General features: G+C 43.5%; 1 protein-coding gene across 7 annotated transcripts in view; it reads left to right on the top strand.

Annotated features, from left to right (window-relative positions):
• The window catches only part of LOC109907852 (DNA (cytosine-5)-methyltransferase 3B), a 65,219-nt gene that overhangs the window by 35,776 nt on the left and 15,177 nt on the right, over nt 1–14,266 (top strand). For 5 of the 7 annotated variants that reach the window (XM_031794022.1, XM_031794021.1, XM_031794020.1 and 2 more), the window contains 9 exons: nt 1,794–1,901; nt 3,903–4,044; nt 5,846–5,968; nt 6,254–6,298; nt 7,109–7,188; nt 9,102–9,214; nt 11,293–11,476; nt 11,695–11,788; nt 11,965–12,110. In XM_031794022.1, coding sequence (XP_031649882.1) covers nt 1,794–1,901; nt 3,903–4,044; nt 5,846–5,968; nt 6,254–6,298; nt 7,109–7,188; nt 9,102–9,214; nt 11,293–11,476; nt 11,695–11,788; nt 11,965–12,110 — 1,035 coding nt within the window. The remainder of the gene's footprint in view (nt 1–1,793; nt 1,902–3,902; nt 4,045–5,845; nt 5,969–6,253; nt 6,299–7,108; nt 7,189–9,101; nt 9,215–11,292; nt 11,477–11,694; nt 11,789–11,964; nt 12,111–14,266) is intronic. The other 2 variants (XM_020506099.1, XM_031794024.1) reach the window with 1 other exon arrangement.

The following is a 14,266-nucleotide window of genomic DNA, read 5'->3' as shown; positions in this document are numbered from 1 at the left end:
GTGTCCACATACTTTTGGTCATGTCGTGTATTAACGCAAGGTGTAAATAAGGCTCATGCGACACAGAGTAGGATTGCTGATCGAGAATCCGTTTCAGATCATAATGAATAACATTATAGGGACAGGGCACCTGGTCCTAGATAAGAAGCTTGGAGCCTTTCCTTTTCTCAGTATTTGGTATTCAGACTTACCTTATTCAGTAGGGTAATGCACTCTGCAGATGTGGGTACCTTGCACGCTCTCAGGGGCATCATGCACCCCAAGAATTTGAGGGGGCACAAACTATGTGAGGATGGCTGGGGGGTGGTCCAGAAGGGTGCTATGCCCCACCCCCTAGTTCTTAAGTTATAGAATCTTTCAAACACCTGAAACAGCTTTTTCCTGCTGTCTAGAGCTACAATCATTATGCTTAATTCTATGACAAAAAAAAAAATCTGCATATCTAATCATATCTCTTGAGCTGTTGGAACTAAATATGCTTCTTTGCATCTCTTCTAAAATCTGTGTAGAAGATGGAAAGGAACGTGAGTCTTATTCATTAGTTATTTCTTGCTTTTCTAAAGTCTACCAGCCTTACCAGCAGGCATGCCAGCTAAGATAGTTAGACAAGCTAGCTACTCTAACTTGATTGACAGCGTTTTATATATCCCTGTTAGTGAGCATTTATTCTTTTCCAAGATAATCCATCCACCTGACAGGTGTGGCATATCAAAAAGCTGATTAAACAGCATGATTATTACACGGGTGCACCTTGTGCTGGGGACAATTAAAGGCCACTTTAAAATGTGCAGTTTTGTAGCACAACACAATGCCACAAAAGCATGCAATTGGCATGCTGACTGGAGGAATGTCCACCAGAGCTTTTGCCAGAGAATTGAATGTTCATTTCTCTACCATAAGCTGCCTCCAACGTCATTTTAGAGAATTTGGCAGTATGTCCAACCGACCTCACAACCGTTTACAGAGGAAGCAAATGAAGGTAAACGAAACAATGTAATTAAATGATAATGTAGGCTATACCAACTGAAGGGAACTAATAGTAAATTGCAGTTGAATATCTGTGGTTATTATTCCTGCTGACAGTCGATACTGATAGTGGCTAATATTTAACATGATAGAAATCGGAAACAGAGAAAGTCGGGGTAGCCTATAATTAAGACATTAGAGAGTGCCCATCCCTGCAAGTTAAAAGGCTTTACAAATGAAATGATGCATAATGGCAGCAGCATTTCATAAACTTTAATTTGGGAAAGTTGATATGTTGATATTCTTCAGTTAGCTGCCATATGACTAGTTTAAATTTTTTCTCCAGCGATCATAAGGTCAAATAGATCTAAAACCATTGTCATTTATAATTAGAATTCCCTTATCATTTACCTAGTTATTATCACGAGCTCTTATCGAGTTGTAAATGACAGTGCGTGGAGAATGGTGTAGATGTTTTTCTCCCCCACTTGGAACCGGTAGACCTTATTTACGGTTTCCTCGCGAGAAAAAGGTGGTGGAATTATTAGGGAATTAAGTCAAGGTCAGAATAGGGAGTCTGCGTAGACAACACCTCCGCCACACCTTAGTTTATTCCATCTACATCCCAAATGAATAGCGAGTGAATAGCATGCCGTTCTCATGCTGACGTTATAAGGGTCAGAATATGCATAGAGAGAAAAAAGGGAATTCCACGGTTAACTTGTGTCGGGATTCCCCCCCCCTATGTGAATGCAGACCTTGTTTTACAGTAAAGCAATGAATGAGGGTTTAACCCTCCATACCTCCACTCATCATCCTTCCTCCAGGTGTCTGCTGACAAGCTGGACTCCATCACTGCTTTCCCCAAGTTCTTCAACCAGGCCTCCTACACCAAGCTGACATCCTACCGCAGGGCCATCTTCCAGGCGCTGGAGGTAAGGAAGGGGGGGTGGGGAGAAGGAGGAGGAGGAGGGGGGTTGAAGAAGAATGTGACAGAGTGAGAAAGGCTATATGTGTGTGGTTTAACGCTTACCTGCCTAGTGCCTACCTTCATGTCAGGTGTGTGTGTGTGTGTGCTTGTGTGCATGCCAATATAAGTGTGGTTTCCTGTGTGTGCTTGTGTGCATGCCAATATAAGTGTGGTTGCCTGTGTGTGTGTGTGTGTGCTTGTGTGCATGCCAATATAAGTGTGGTTGCCTGTGTGTGTGTGTGCTTGTGTGCATGCCAATATAAGTGTGGTTGCCTGTGTGTGTGTGTGCTTGTGTGCATGCCAATATAAGTGTGGTTGCCTGTGTGTGTGTGTGCTTGTGTGCATGCCAATATAAGTGTGGTTGCCTGTGTGTGTGTGTGTGTGCTTGTGTGCATGCCAATATAAGTGTGATTGCCTGTGTGTGTGTGTGTGTGTGTGTGTGTGTGTGTGTGTGTGTGTGTGTGTGTGTGTGTGTGTGTGTGTGTGTGTGTGTGTGTGTGTGTGTGTGTGTGTGTGTGTGTGTGTGTGTGTGCTTGTGTGCATGCCAATATAAGTGTGGTTGCCTGTGTGTGTGTGTGTGCTTGTGTGCATGCCAATATAAGTGTGATTGCCTGTGTGTGTGTGCTTGTGTGCATGCCAATATAAGTGTGATTGCCTGTGTGTGTGTGTGTGTGTGTGTGCTTGTGTGCATGCCAATATAAGTGTGGTTGCCTGTGTGGGGGTGTGACAGCTGCACAACAAAGTCAATACAGGGCCTTGCTTTCCCTGCAGTTCCTTTATCAGTCTCTCAATACGAGGAGCTGTTAATCAGTTAACCCACTGTTCCTAGGCTGTCATTGTAAATAAGAATTTGTTCTTAGTTCGTCCTGAGCCTATTTGCAATGTGTTTACACAGCGAGAAATGCAGAAATATAAGGATACATACTTGAAACCACTGATCATGACAATTTAGCCCACAGGATGAAACTCCTGGACAGCAGTTGTGAGTAGCCTGATTGTCCATTTCACCTGTCCTGTGTTTAGGACATGTTGTTTGTTTACATCTCAGCGCATTTTTTATCGTATAGCCCTCCATTTAGGTTAGGCTATTCGATCGGAGAAACATGACGTTTCCGTCTCTTTGCGTTGTCTTTCATTTTATCTCCAGCCTGTAGGCTACAGAAAAGGCCACATAGCCTACTGTCTACCATATGCTATATCTGATACATGATTTATGTTTGAGCGCTTTTTGGGACGGAACGTCAGTGGAGCAAGCACGCAGGGAATGGACAAGATAAATATTTTGCTTCCTTGCCTTTGACAAAGTGGGCACTGTTTATCCCAAGGCGGCGTCAGCCCTCACCTAAAAAGACCATATGCCACTGGTTGAGAGAAATTGTCATAGTTTTTTAGAATAATTATGTGAGGTTTTATGTGTTGTTGAAGGTGCTTCTTGGCCAGTTTAGCTCAGAAAATGCCGTGCTCAGAAAATGCTGCCTAATCCTGCCTAATGAGCGGGCCGACCCTACTTGTTCTCGACCCCTTGTCATGTTCTTTTGTGTGTTTGTTTGACTCTTTCCTCTGGTTAATGATGATCTGTCCGCCTTTGTGAGATAGAGCGAGAAAGAGGAAGACCTGTGTGTCTAGTGAGATGTCGGTCTGTCTGTGTCCCTGTCTGTCTGACTGACTGTCTGTCTGTCGGCAAGCACAAGCCGCTTCTTGTCTCTGTCTACCAGGTCTGTTTGGTCTCTCTCGTGTGCTTGACTGTCTGTATAGAGTACCTGCCTGTTTGATCACCTGTTTGTTTAACAAGGCTGACAGTCATCTCTTCTCAGCTCCATTCTTCTCTCTGCCCCTCTTCCCCCCTCTCCTCTCACTTTCTCTCTCCCTCCCATCTCTTATTATCTTCCCCTAACCTCCTCCCTCTCCTTCTACCTCCCTTCCCTCTCTCCTTCTCTCCGCCTCCCTTTCCCCCTCCCTCTCTCAGATGGCAAGTCTGCGTGCTGAGAAGACGTTCCCTCAGTGTGAATCAGAGGGGCCAGAAGACCAAGTCAAGCCCATGCTGGACTGGGCCATCGGGGGCTTCCTACCTAAGGGCCAAGAAGGCCTCAAACCCACAGACAACCCTGGTGAGACTCACCAACCAAAGCCAATATAAGGTCTAAATGTCATGGCTGGGGTTTTCTCCTGCCTCCTCCTGTCCTGTCTTGTCTAATGTGGGCACGTTAAAGGGATAGTTAACTTTTTAGAATTGTTTTGTTGTTGAAACTTCTCAAATGCGAATGCAATATTTTAGTTTTCACATCATACAGTAATTGTGAATGTGCCTATGAAGTACCTATGTAGTCCAATAGATCACTGTTATAGCACCCAACTTAAAGGTGCAATATGCAGAAATGTTCCTGCCATTTTGTTGCTAAAATTCTAATAGTTCAGGTGCTTTCAGTTTATTGTACCATCTAAACCGCTGTGAAATATATTTTCAATAACCAAAAATATTATATTATGTACAAAATCGAAAAATAAAAGAGGCAAAAACAAGATTTATGAACGGGAAGCATAGAAATAGTGCATTTATAACAGATCTACTGCTTCTTGAGAGTGACAGATCCATAACTCATATTTCTATGTGAATTTGGTCGGGTCACCCCAAAAAGTTACATATTGTGGCTTTAAACGATAGCCCCAGTTAGGGCTGAGACAATAGTTGCTGACATATTTAAGAGTTCCACCATTACTTTCTCTCGGACAATATGACACGTTTTAATTAAATACTTTTAAGACTGACGTAATTTATTCCTGTCTCTACATGGCATCCTAATCTGCCTCACCTATCTCTGTCACATGGTCGGTTAACTGTATGTTGGCACGTTGGTATTTCATTAGAGAGGAGGGGTGGTTATAGCCTATGTACCAGTTCCTTTAGCTAATCCACTTCCTGTTCTCCGGTTTCCACTAGTTCCCACAGCCACAAAGTCAAAATGGCCTAGATCGTAAAAATGTATGAAAAGGTTAGGTTTAGGCATAAGGTTAGCAGTGGGGCTAAGGATAGGGTCAGGTTTAGGTTTAAAACAGTGGAGGCTGCTTGAGGGAACAGTTCATAATAATGGCTGGAACGGACCAAGTGGAATGGCGTCAAATACATGGATACCATGTGTATTTGATAACATTCCACTGATTCCGCTCCAGCCATTACCACTAGCCCGATCTCCCCAATTAAGGTGCCACCAACCTCCTGTGGTTTAAAATCAGATTGTAACAAGAGAAGTGTTAGAAATAGATGGGGTTTATGACTTTGTGGCTGTGGTAGCTAGTGATGACCAAAGTTGCTAGCTCACATCGAAATTCTCAAACTAAATACATACTGCAATTCCAACCACAAAATGTCGTCTTAGTTTTTATTTCAAACCTAAAAATATCACAACTTGCCTAGGTAACAGCTAAATGTTTGTTTTAGACTTTGTTCTAAATTCTATTTCTATTTCCGAAGCTCCGCATGCGGGATAATATTCATGTTATTTCCAACAACCAATGAGCAACTCCACCGTAGATACAGCGCATATTGAGCGTTGAGATTGCCAAAAGGCCCGTCTCTTTTGCAATGACAAGGAGTGGAATGTTAGCAGAGAAGGCTGGTACTCACACTAGGGTGGTTAAGGGTTGTTTTATTATGTCATCCACCATACTCCGGAGGTAAGGGTTCAATAGGTTTGTCGGGTCTAGTGGGCCAATATTACTTGGCCAATAATACACAGTAATATCAACTGGTATACAGTAATATTACATATATTCGTCGAGTATTTTAGGTACCATATACTTTCTTCTACATGCTTTGACGGTTGCGCGCGTGTGTGTGTATATCTGTGTGTGTATCTGTCTGTATCTGTGTGTGTGTGTGTGTGTGTGTGTGTGTGTGTTTGTCCTCTCCAGATAGCAGCACGTTGAACCACCAGGTTTTGGACGTCAGTCTGCCAGAGTATTTCCCGACAGCCAAGAGGCCCCGCGTCAGCCTGTGTAAGGCCAAAAGCGGCCCAGAGGAGGTCTACAGTCGAGGTCAGAGGTCAACCAAATGGGTCAACCCGGGGTTATCAGGGTCGTATTTATTAAGGCACCAAACGGAAGAAAACAGAAACGGGCAGGGGACTACTTGGATTTGTTCTATAAGAAACACTCATTTCCCATTTCCGTTGCAACATTTTTCTGACATTTTATGCCCTAATGAATACGATCCTGGAGTCGTCTGTGATTTATTGCTATGGCATGTTATTATTCATGTGACTCAAGACCTGTCTTTAATTGTTGACCTGCATGTGTCTCTCTCTCCTCTCTGCCCTTCAGAACAAATGGTGCATGAAGTTTTGAAGAATAACAGAAGTATAGAAGGTACGTTCTCCTTTTAGTTTCAGATATTTCTTTCTAGTTGACATACAAGGGTCTTCAGAAATTGTAGAAAGTATTCATACCCCTTGACTTATTCCACATTGAAACCACATTTTCTTCCTCACCCACCCATTCCTTCTTTTCACTCTGTCAATTAGGTTAGTGTTGTGGAGTAACTACAATGTTGTTGATCCATCCTCAGTTTTCTCCTGTAACAGCCATTAAACTCTGTAACTATTTTAAAATCACCTTTGACCTCATGGTGAAATCCTTAAGAAGGACACCTGTATCTTTGTGGTGACTGTGTGTATTGATACACCATCCAAAGTGGAATTGATGACTTCACCCTGCTCAAAGGGATATTCAATGTCTGCTTCTTATTTGTACCCATCTACCAATAGGTGCCCTTCTTTACGAGGCATTGGAAAACCTCCCTGGTCTTTGTGGTTGAATCTGTTTTTTAAATTCACTGCTCCACTGAGGGACCTTACAGATATTTGTATGTGTGGGGTAGAGTTGAGATAGTCCTTTAAAAAATCACGTTAAACACTTTTATTGCACACAGAGTGAGTACATACAATTCATTAAGCACATTTTTACTCCTGAACTTTTTTAGGCTTGCATAAAAAGGGGTTGAATATTTATTGACTCAAGACATTTCAGCTTTTCATTTTGTATTCCTTTAAAAAAATATATATTTTTAACACTTTGACCTTATGGGATATTGTGGGTAGGCCAGTGACTAAAAAACACCTCAACCCGTTTTAAATTCAGGCTGTAACACAACAAAATGCTCATATTTGTTTTGTGCAGACTTTTGCCTCTCTTGCGGGAAGACAAGAGTGGCAACCTTCCACCCACTTTTTGAAGGAGGCCTTTGCCAAGCATGCAAGGTTAGTGCACTTCTCTAATGCCCTCTCATTCAGAAATGACACGCCGACAAGAAATACACCTATATTACATTTACACTGTCATCACTGTCATCACTGTCATCAGTCTCACACAGCCATCTTTACCAACCGCCACTGAGTCTCGATCCCATTGAAAGAGTCAGGACACCCTGAGGTGAATGACACCTACCTACCTGAATGTATAATCCAATCCTGAATCCCTGCGCTGGGGGTGATAGTGTTTAATCGTGTGTTTGTGCGGCTCTCTGGAGGAAGACTTTCCACAGAAGTCATCTAGAGCTATTTTGTCAATAGAACCACTGTGTTCAGAACTTAAGAGTGAGACATGCCTAGGCCTGCCTCTCTTGTGTCAGGGACTAGAAGCATCGATACCAGGCCTGGCTGACTGCTTCTATTGACATTACCTCCAGTCCAATAGATCATTACCACAGGTGTGACTGTTCACTACATGATCATACTACGTCATCTCATCCAGACCTGGGTTCAATTGCTATTCGGAGTCTTCCAAATACTTTTAGCGTTTGCTTTAGCTTGTATGGAGTGCCAGAGCTGCAGGGTTTGTGGCGTTGCGACTATTCTATTTGCTCCAGGAAAGCTCAAAGCTCATCATTGTTGAACCCAGGTCTAATCACACCATCTTATTGGGTTTCTGAAGCAATGGCCTTTATCCAGACTTATCGAGGTCTCAGGAAGTTCTTATAGAAACTATTGGCTGAAGCATTCTCTTTATTATTAGCAGCTTTGTTGTTATGGGCTCGGTTCCATCATAGTTCAAATAGCTATGGTTCAGCACCTTGTTAAGTGCAATGGGTGCATGGTGAGTGACTGGTACAATTGCATTGATGTTGATGTCAGTTTACAGCTTTGTCAATGTGTCCCAGAGCGGTGCCTTTGTGTCTGTGAACTTTGGTCTCTGTGTTTAAAATACACAGATGTTAATATTTCCCTTCCCAGGAACTGAGGCCTAGACCGAACCATGAAAAACAGACAACAAACCCAGACCATTATTCCTCCTCCACCAAACTTTACAGTTGGCACTATGCATTCGGGCAGGTAGTGTTCTCCTGGCATCTGCCAAACCCAGATTTGTCCGTCGGGACTGCCAGATGGTGAAGCGTCACTCCAGAGAACGTGTTTCCACTGCTCGAGAGCCTAATGGCGGTGACCTTTACACCACTCTCACCACCCTTTACGCCGACGCTTGGCATTGCGCATGGTGATCTTAGGCTTGTGTGCTGCTGCTTGACCATGGAAACCCATTTCATGAAGCTCCCGACGAACAGTTATTGTGCTGACGTTGCTTCCAGAGGCAGTTTGGGAACTCCGTAGTGAGGACAGGTGATTTTTACGTGCTACGAGCTTCAGCACTCGGCGGTCCCATTCTGTGAGCTTGTGTGGCCTATCACTTCGCGGCTGAGCCGTTGTTGTTTCTAGATGTTTCCACTTCACAATAACAGCACTTACAGTTGACCGGGGCAGGTCTAGCAGAGCAGAAATTTGACAAACGGACTTGTTGGAAAGGTGCATCCTATGATGGTGTCACGTTGAAAATCACTGTAAAACGGTGTCACGTTGAAAGTCACTTCAGTAAGGCCATTCTACTGACAGTGTTTGTCAATGGGATTGCATGGCGGTGTGCTCGATTTTATACCCATGTCAGCAACAGGTGTGGCTGAAATAGTCAAATCCACTCATTTGAAGGGGTGTCCAGATACTTCTGTGTATATTGTGGATCTTTGTATTCACATTCTTGTTTGTTTTCCTGCCTCACCATACATGCTCGAACTGGTTAAAGATCCTGGTGTCAAGAAATGTGGTATTTTGTTGTTGTTCTGAAAATGAACACTGGCATCTAGATATTGTTGTTAATGACTGTTGTTGTGTGCGTGTGGTAGGACGTGTATCTGGAGATATCCTACATGTATGATGACGACGGCTACCAATCCTACTGCACGGTGTGCTGCGGGGGCCGCGAGGTGCTACTGTGTGGGAACGCCAACTGCTGCAGGTTTGGGCTCAACACTCACCTCGTTAACCGTATCTCGGTAATCTTCTGAGAGTGTGGCCCAAATGCTACCCTTTTATACAGTCTTAGGGAAAAAAGGGGCGCTTTCTAGAACCGAAAAAGGTTCTTCCGCTGTCCCCATAGGAGAACCCTTTCCAGTGAGGTTTCTGCATGGAACCCAAAAGGGTTCTCCTTTGGGGGCAGCTGGAACCCCTTTTTTTCCCTAAAAGTGCAGTGCACTACTTTATGGGCTGTGGTCAAAAGTAGTGCACTAGGGAATATGGTGCTATTTGGGACGGGCTGTATCTATACTGTGTCATTAGTGTATTATTCTGCATCTTAACTGTAATCTGCTGTATCTTAGTTCATTTCAACCCTCTTTTACGTTTTGCCTTCTCGGTCTGCTTCTACTTTTTCTTTCGCTCTCCTTTCTCTCTAACCTGTTGATTAGATGTACACTGCTGTGAAAAAGTATTTGTTTTCTATTTTTACATATTTGTTTATACGGAATGTACTGTTTGGTTTTGCCAGACGTAAAGGAACCCATCTCGTCTGAAAAGTTGACTCAAGTTTGCCAACAAAAAAAGCACCTGGATGATCATCAAGACTCTTGTTAGAATGTTCTATGGACAGATGAGTCAAAAGTATAACTTTTTGGACGACATGGGTCCCATTATGTCTGGCGAACACCAAACACTGAATTCCACAGTAAGAACCTTATACCATATCAAGCATGGGGTTGGTAGTGTGATGGTTTGGGCATGCTCTGCTGCCTCGGGACCTGGTTGACTTGTTTTAATAGAAGGAACCATGAATTTTGATCTGTATCAGAGAATTATACAGGAGAATGTCAGGCCATCCGTCTGAGCTGAAGCTGAAGCGCAGCTGGGTCATGCAGCAAGACAATGATCCAAAACACACAATCAAGGCTACATGAAAATGGCTAAATAGCAACAAATATGACGTTTTGGAATGGCCTAGTCAAAGTCCAGACCTAATCCCAATTGAGATGTTGTGGCAGGACTTGAAACGAGCAGTTCATGCTTGATAACCTACAAATGCTGAGTTAAAGCAGTTCTGCATGCAGGACCAGACCAAAATTCCTCCACAGCGACATTAGAGACTGATCAACAACTACAGGAAGCATTTGGTTGCATTCATTGCAGCTAAAGGTGGCACAACCAGTTATTGAGTTTTTCACATAAGGGAATTGGTTGTTGCATAACTTTGTTAATTAAATAAATGAGGTATATTTTTTTGTGTTACTTTAAACTTTATCCAATATTAGATTTTGGTTAAAGATCTGATAACATTCAGTATAAAAAATATACAAAAATAGAGAAAATCAGAAAGGGGGCAAATATTTGTTCACAGCACTGTATATGTTTCCTCTATGTTACCTTTTATTTTCACTAGTTCCACCTGCTTTCTCTCTCTGCTTTCTCTCTCTACTTTCTCTCTCTGCTTTCTCTCTCTGTCTCTCCCCCTGCCCCATATCTCTCTCTGCTTTCTCTCTCTGCTTTCTCTCTCTGTCTCTCCCCCTGCCCCATATCTCTCTCTCCCCTTTCCACAAATCTCTCTCCCATTCCCCCCATATCCCTCTCTCCCCCTCTCCCATCTCTCTCCCTCCCATATCTCTCCCCCTGCCCCATATCTCTCTCTCCTTCCCACAAATCTCTCTCCCATTCCCCCCATATCCCTCTCTCCCCCTCTCCCATCTCTCCCTCCCATATCTCTCCCCCTGCCCCATATCTCTCTCTCCCCCTCCCCCCATATCCCTCTCTCCCCCTCTCCCATCTCTCTCTCCCCCCATATCTCTCCCCCTGCCCCATATCTCTCTCTCCCCCTCCCCCCGTATCTCTCTCTTTCCCCACATATCCCTCTCTCTCCCCCTCCCCCACATATCCCTCTCCCTGCCTTTCCTCCCTTCTCCCTCCCTCCCCTTCCCCCACTCCCTCCCCATATCCCTCTCTCCCCCTGCCTTCCCTCCACCCTTCCCTCCCCCTCTCCCCTCCCCTACTCGTCCATCTCCCCTTTTCCCCCCTCAACCTTATCACACCCGTCTGTCTCCTCCCCTGCAGGTGTTTCTGTGTCGACTGTCTGGACATTCTGGTGGGCGCAGGGGCGTCGAACAGTGCCCGTAACCTGGACCCGTGGCGCTGTTTCATGTGCCAGCCCCTGCAGAACTACGGCGTGCTCAAACGACGCCACGACTGGAGCATGAAGCTGCAGGAGTTCTTCGTCAACGACAACGGCCAGGAGTTTGTGAGTCCCATCAAGATGCTTTAGTTAACTCCTCACATTGACCCTTGTCCCACTACCGAGGCCAAACTAACTTCGCTCATACAGTATGTAGGGCCTGCCGTTCTTCTTGGTCAGGTCACAGGGTCAGGAAAAGTTCAGGGTCCCACTGCATAGCAACACTACTAGAGTACATGCAGTGTCTGTGTTTGTTTATATAAACATTTTGATTTGGTCTATATGTTTCTCAGGAAAGCCCAAAGATCTACCGGGCTGTCCCTGCAGAACAGAGGCGCCCCATCCGTGTGCTCTCACTGTTCGATGGCATCGCCACTGGTAAGTGTGTGTGTGTGTGTGTGTGTGTGTGTGTGTGTGTGTGTGTGTGTGTGTGTGTGTGTGTGTGTGTGTGTGTGTGTGTGTGTGTGCGCGCGCGCGTTAATGCATTACTCAAGTGTAATATTCAGAACCCGCAAAAGAAAAATATTGACGTATGTTTACTTGTGTGTGTTTAGGGTACTTAGTGCTACGAGACCTAGGATTCAAAGTGGACCATTATATTGCGTCAGAGGTGTGTGAAGATTCCATATCGGTGGGGGTCGTCCGACATGAAGGAAGAATCCAGTATGTGCACGATGTGCGCAACATCTCCAGGAAGAATGTAAGCAGATCTCCCTCCCTCTTTCTCTCTCTCTCTTCTCTCTTTACAGTCTTTACATATGGTTGGGCAGAACAAATTGAATCTAAGTTAAATCATATAGAGGGAGGGGTGAGAGAGAGGAGAGGAGAGTAGAGTACTAGGTTTGTCTCTAAAGCAAAGATCCAATCCGTTCCCCAATGGCTCATTATGTTGTCGTGTAAAGCAGGTGCTTCTTTTCCTTCTCATAATTCACCATATGACAAAGTATCATTATATTTAACAAAAGTAACACGTTACTTTACAATGTCACTTTGTGTGCAAAGTAATAAGTTATATTACTTTGTTTTACTTTCATGGAAAAAATCTTAATCTCCCTGTTTGTTTGACTGTCGGAGGGAGCAAGGCGATCCGTGTGCGCTCTACCAAAGATGACTAACTCGGGTTTGATCGCTGGTTTCTCCTTTCATCGGTGGCGCTGCTTTCCTGTACTAGTCTACAAGTACTGCCCTATCATATGGGCTGCTTAATTAGCCATATGTACTACCGTTCAAAATCTTAATCTCCCTGTTTGTTTGACAGAACTTAGAAATGTTCTTGTTTTTTAAAGAAAAGCACATTTTTTGTCCATTAAAATTACATCAAATTGATCAGAAATACAGTGTAGATAGTGTTAATGTTGTAAATGACTATTGTAGCTGGAAACGGCTGATCTTTAATGGAATATCTACATAGGTGTACAGAGGCCCATTATCAGCAACCATCACTCCTGTGTTCCAATGGCACGTTGTGTTAGCTAATCCAAGTTTATCATTTTAAAAAGCTAATTAATCATTAGAAAACCTGTTTGCAATTATGTTAGCACAGCTGAAAACTGTGGTCCTGATTAAAGAAGCAATAAAACTGGCCTTCTTTAGACTAGTTGAGTATCTGGAGCATCAGCATTAGTGGGTTCGATTACAGGCTCAAAATGGACAGAAACAAAGAACTTTCTTCTAAAACTCGTCTGTCTATTCTTGTTCTGAGAAATGAAGGATATTCCATGCGAGAAATTGGCAAGAAACTGAAGACCTCGTACAACTCTTGTTTGCTACTCCCTTCACAGAACAGCGCAAACAGTCTCAAACCAGAATAGAAAGAGGAGTGGGAGGCCCCGGTGCACAACTGAGCACATTAGAGTGTCTAGTTTGAGAAACAGACTAGAGGTCAACCGAAAATGATTTTTCAACGCCGATACCGATTATTGGAGGACCAAAAAAAAGCTGTTACCGATTAGTCGGGCGATTTTATATATATATTTGTACCCTCAAAACACCAGTCTCAACGTCAACAGTGAAGAGTCGACTTCGGGATGCTGGCCTTCTAGGCAGAGTTGTAAAGAAAAAGCCATATCTCAGACTGGCCAATAAAAATAAAAGATTAGGACGGGCAAAAGAACAGACACTGGACAGAGGAAGATTGGAGAAAAGTGTTATGGACAGACAAATCTAATTTTGAGGTGTCCGGATCACAAAGAAGAACATTTGTGAGATGCAGAAAAAATGAAAAGATGCTGGAGGAGTGCTTGACGCCATCTGTCAAGCATGTTGGAGGCAATGTGATGGTCTGGGGTGGTTTGGTGGTGGTATAGTGGGAGATTTGTACAGGGTAAAGGGGATCTTGAAGAATGAAGGCCAACACTCCATTTTGCAACGAGATGCCATACCCTGTGAACGGCGCTTAATTGGAGACAATTTCCTCCTACAACAGGACAATGACCCAAAGCACAGCTTCAAACTAATAAAAAATCATTATTTATAACCTTGTCAACGTCTTGACTATATTTCCTATTCATTTTGCAACTCATGAAAAACAAGGACATTTCTAAGTGACCCCATACTTTTGAACGGTAGTGTATACTGTAAGCCAAACATCTGGACTGATTTCCTATCTTTTCATTCCAAATCTTTCTCTCAAGACGTAGAGATGAATAAAGGGAACACTTTATGGGCTTTGCTATCACAGAAGCAATCAATGGCAAAGATCAGAGGTGCAACCTCTCTAAAAAATGATTGTTGGTGCTATTTTATAAACAATACAAATCATTGGATTATGGAAACATGCGGCAGGTATAGTAACTGTAATAATATTACCCAATTTGAAAAAGTTATGCGTTACTTTACTCCATTACTCAATAATGT

The sequence above is a fragment of the Oncorhynchus kisutch genome, linkage group LG17 (genome assembly GCF_002021735.2).
Source record: "Oncorhynchus kisutch isolate 150728-3 linkage group LG17, Okis_V2, whole genome shotgun sequence".
NCBI classification, from domain to species: domain Eukaryota; kingdom Metazoa; phylum Chordata; class Actinopteri; order Salmoniformes; family Salmonidae; genus Oncorhynchus; species Oncorhynchus kisutch.
Note: the sequence above shows the minus strand (reverse complement) of the source record. Positions and strands in the feature narration are given on the sequence as shown.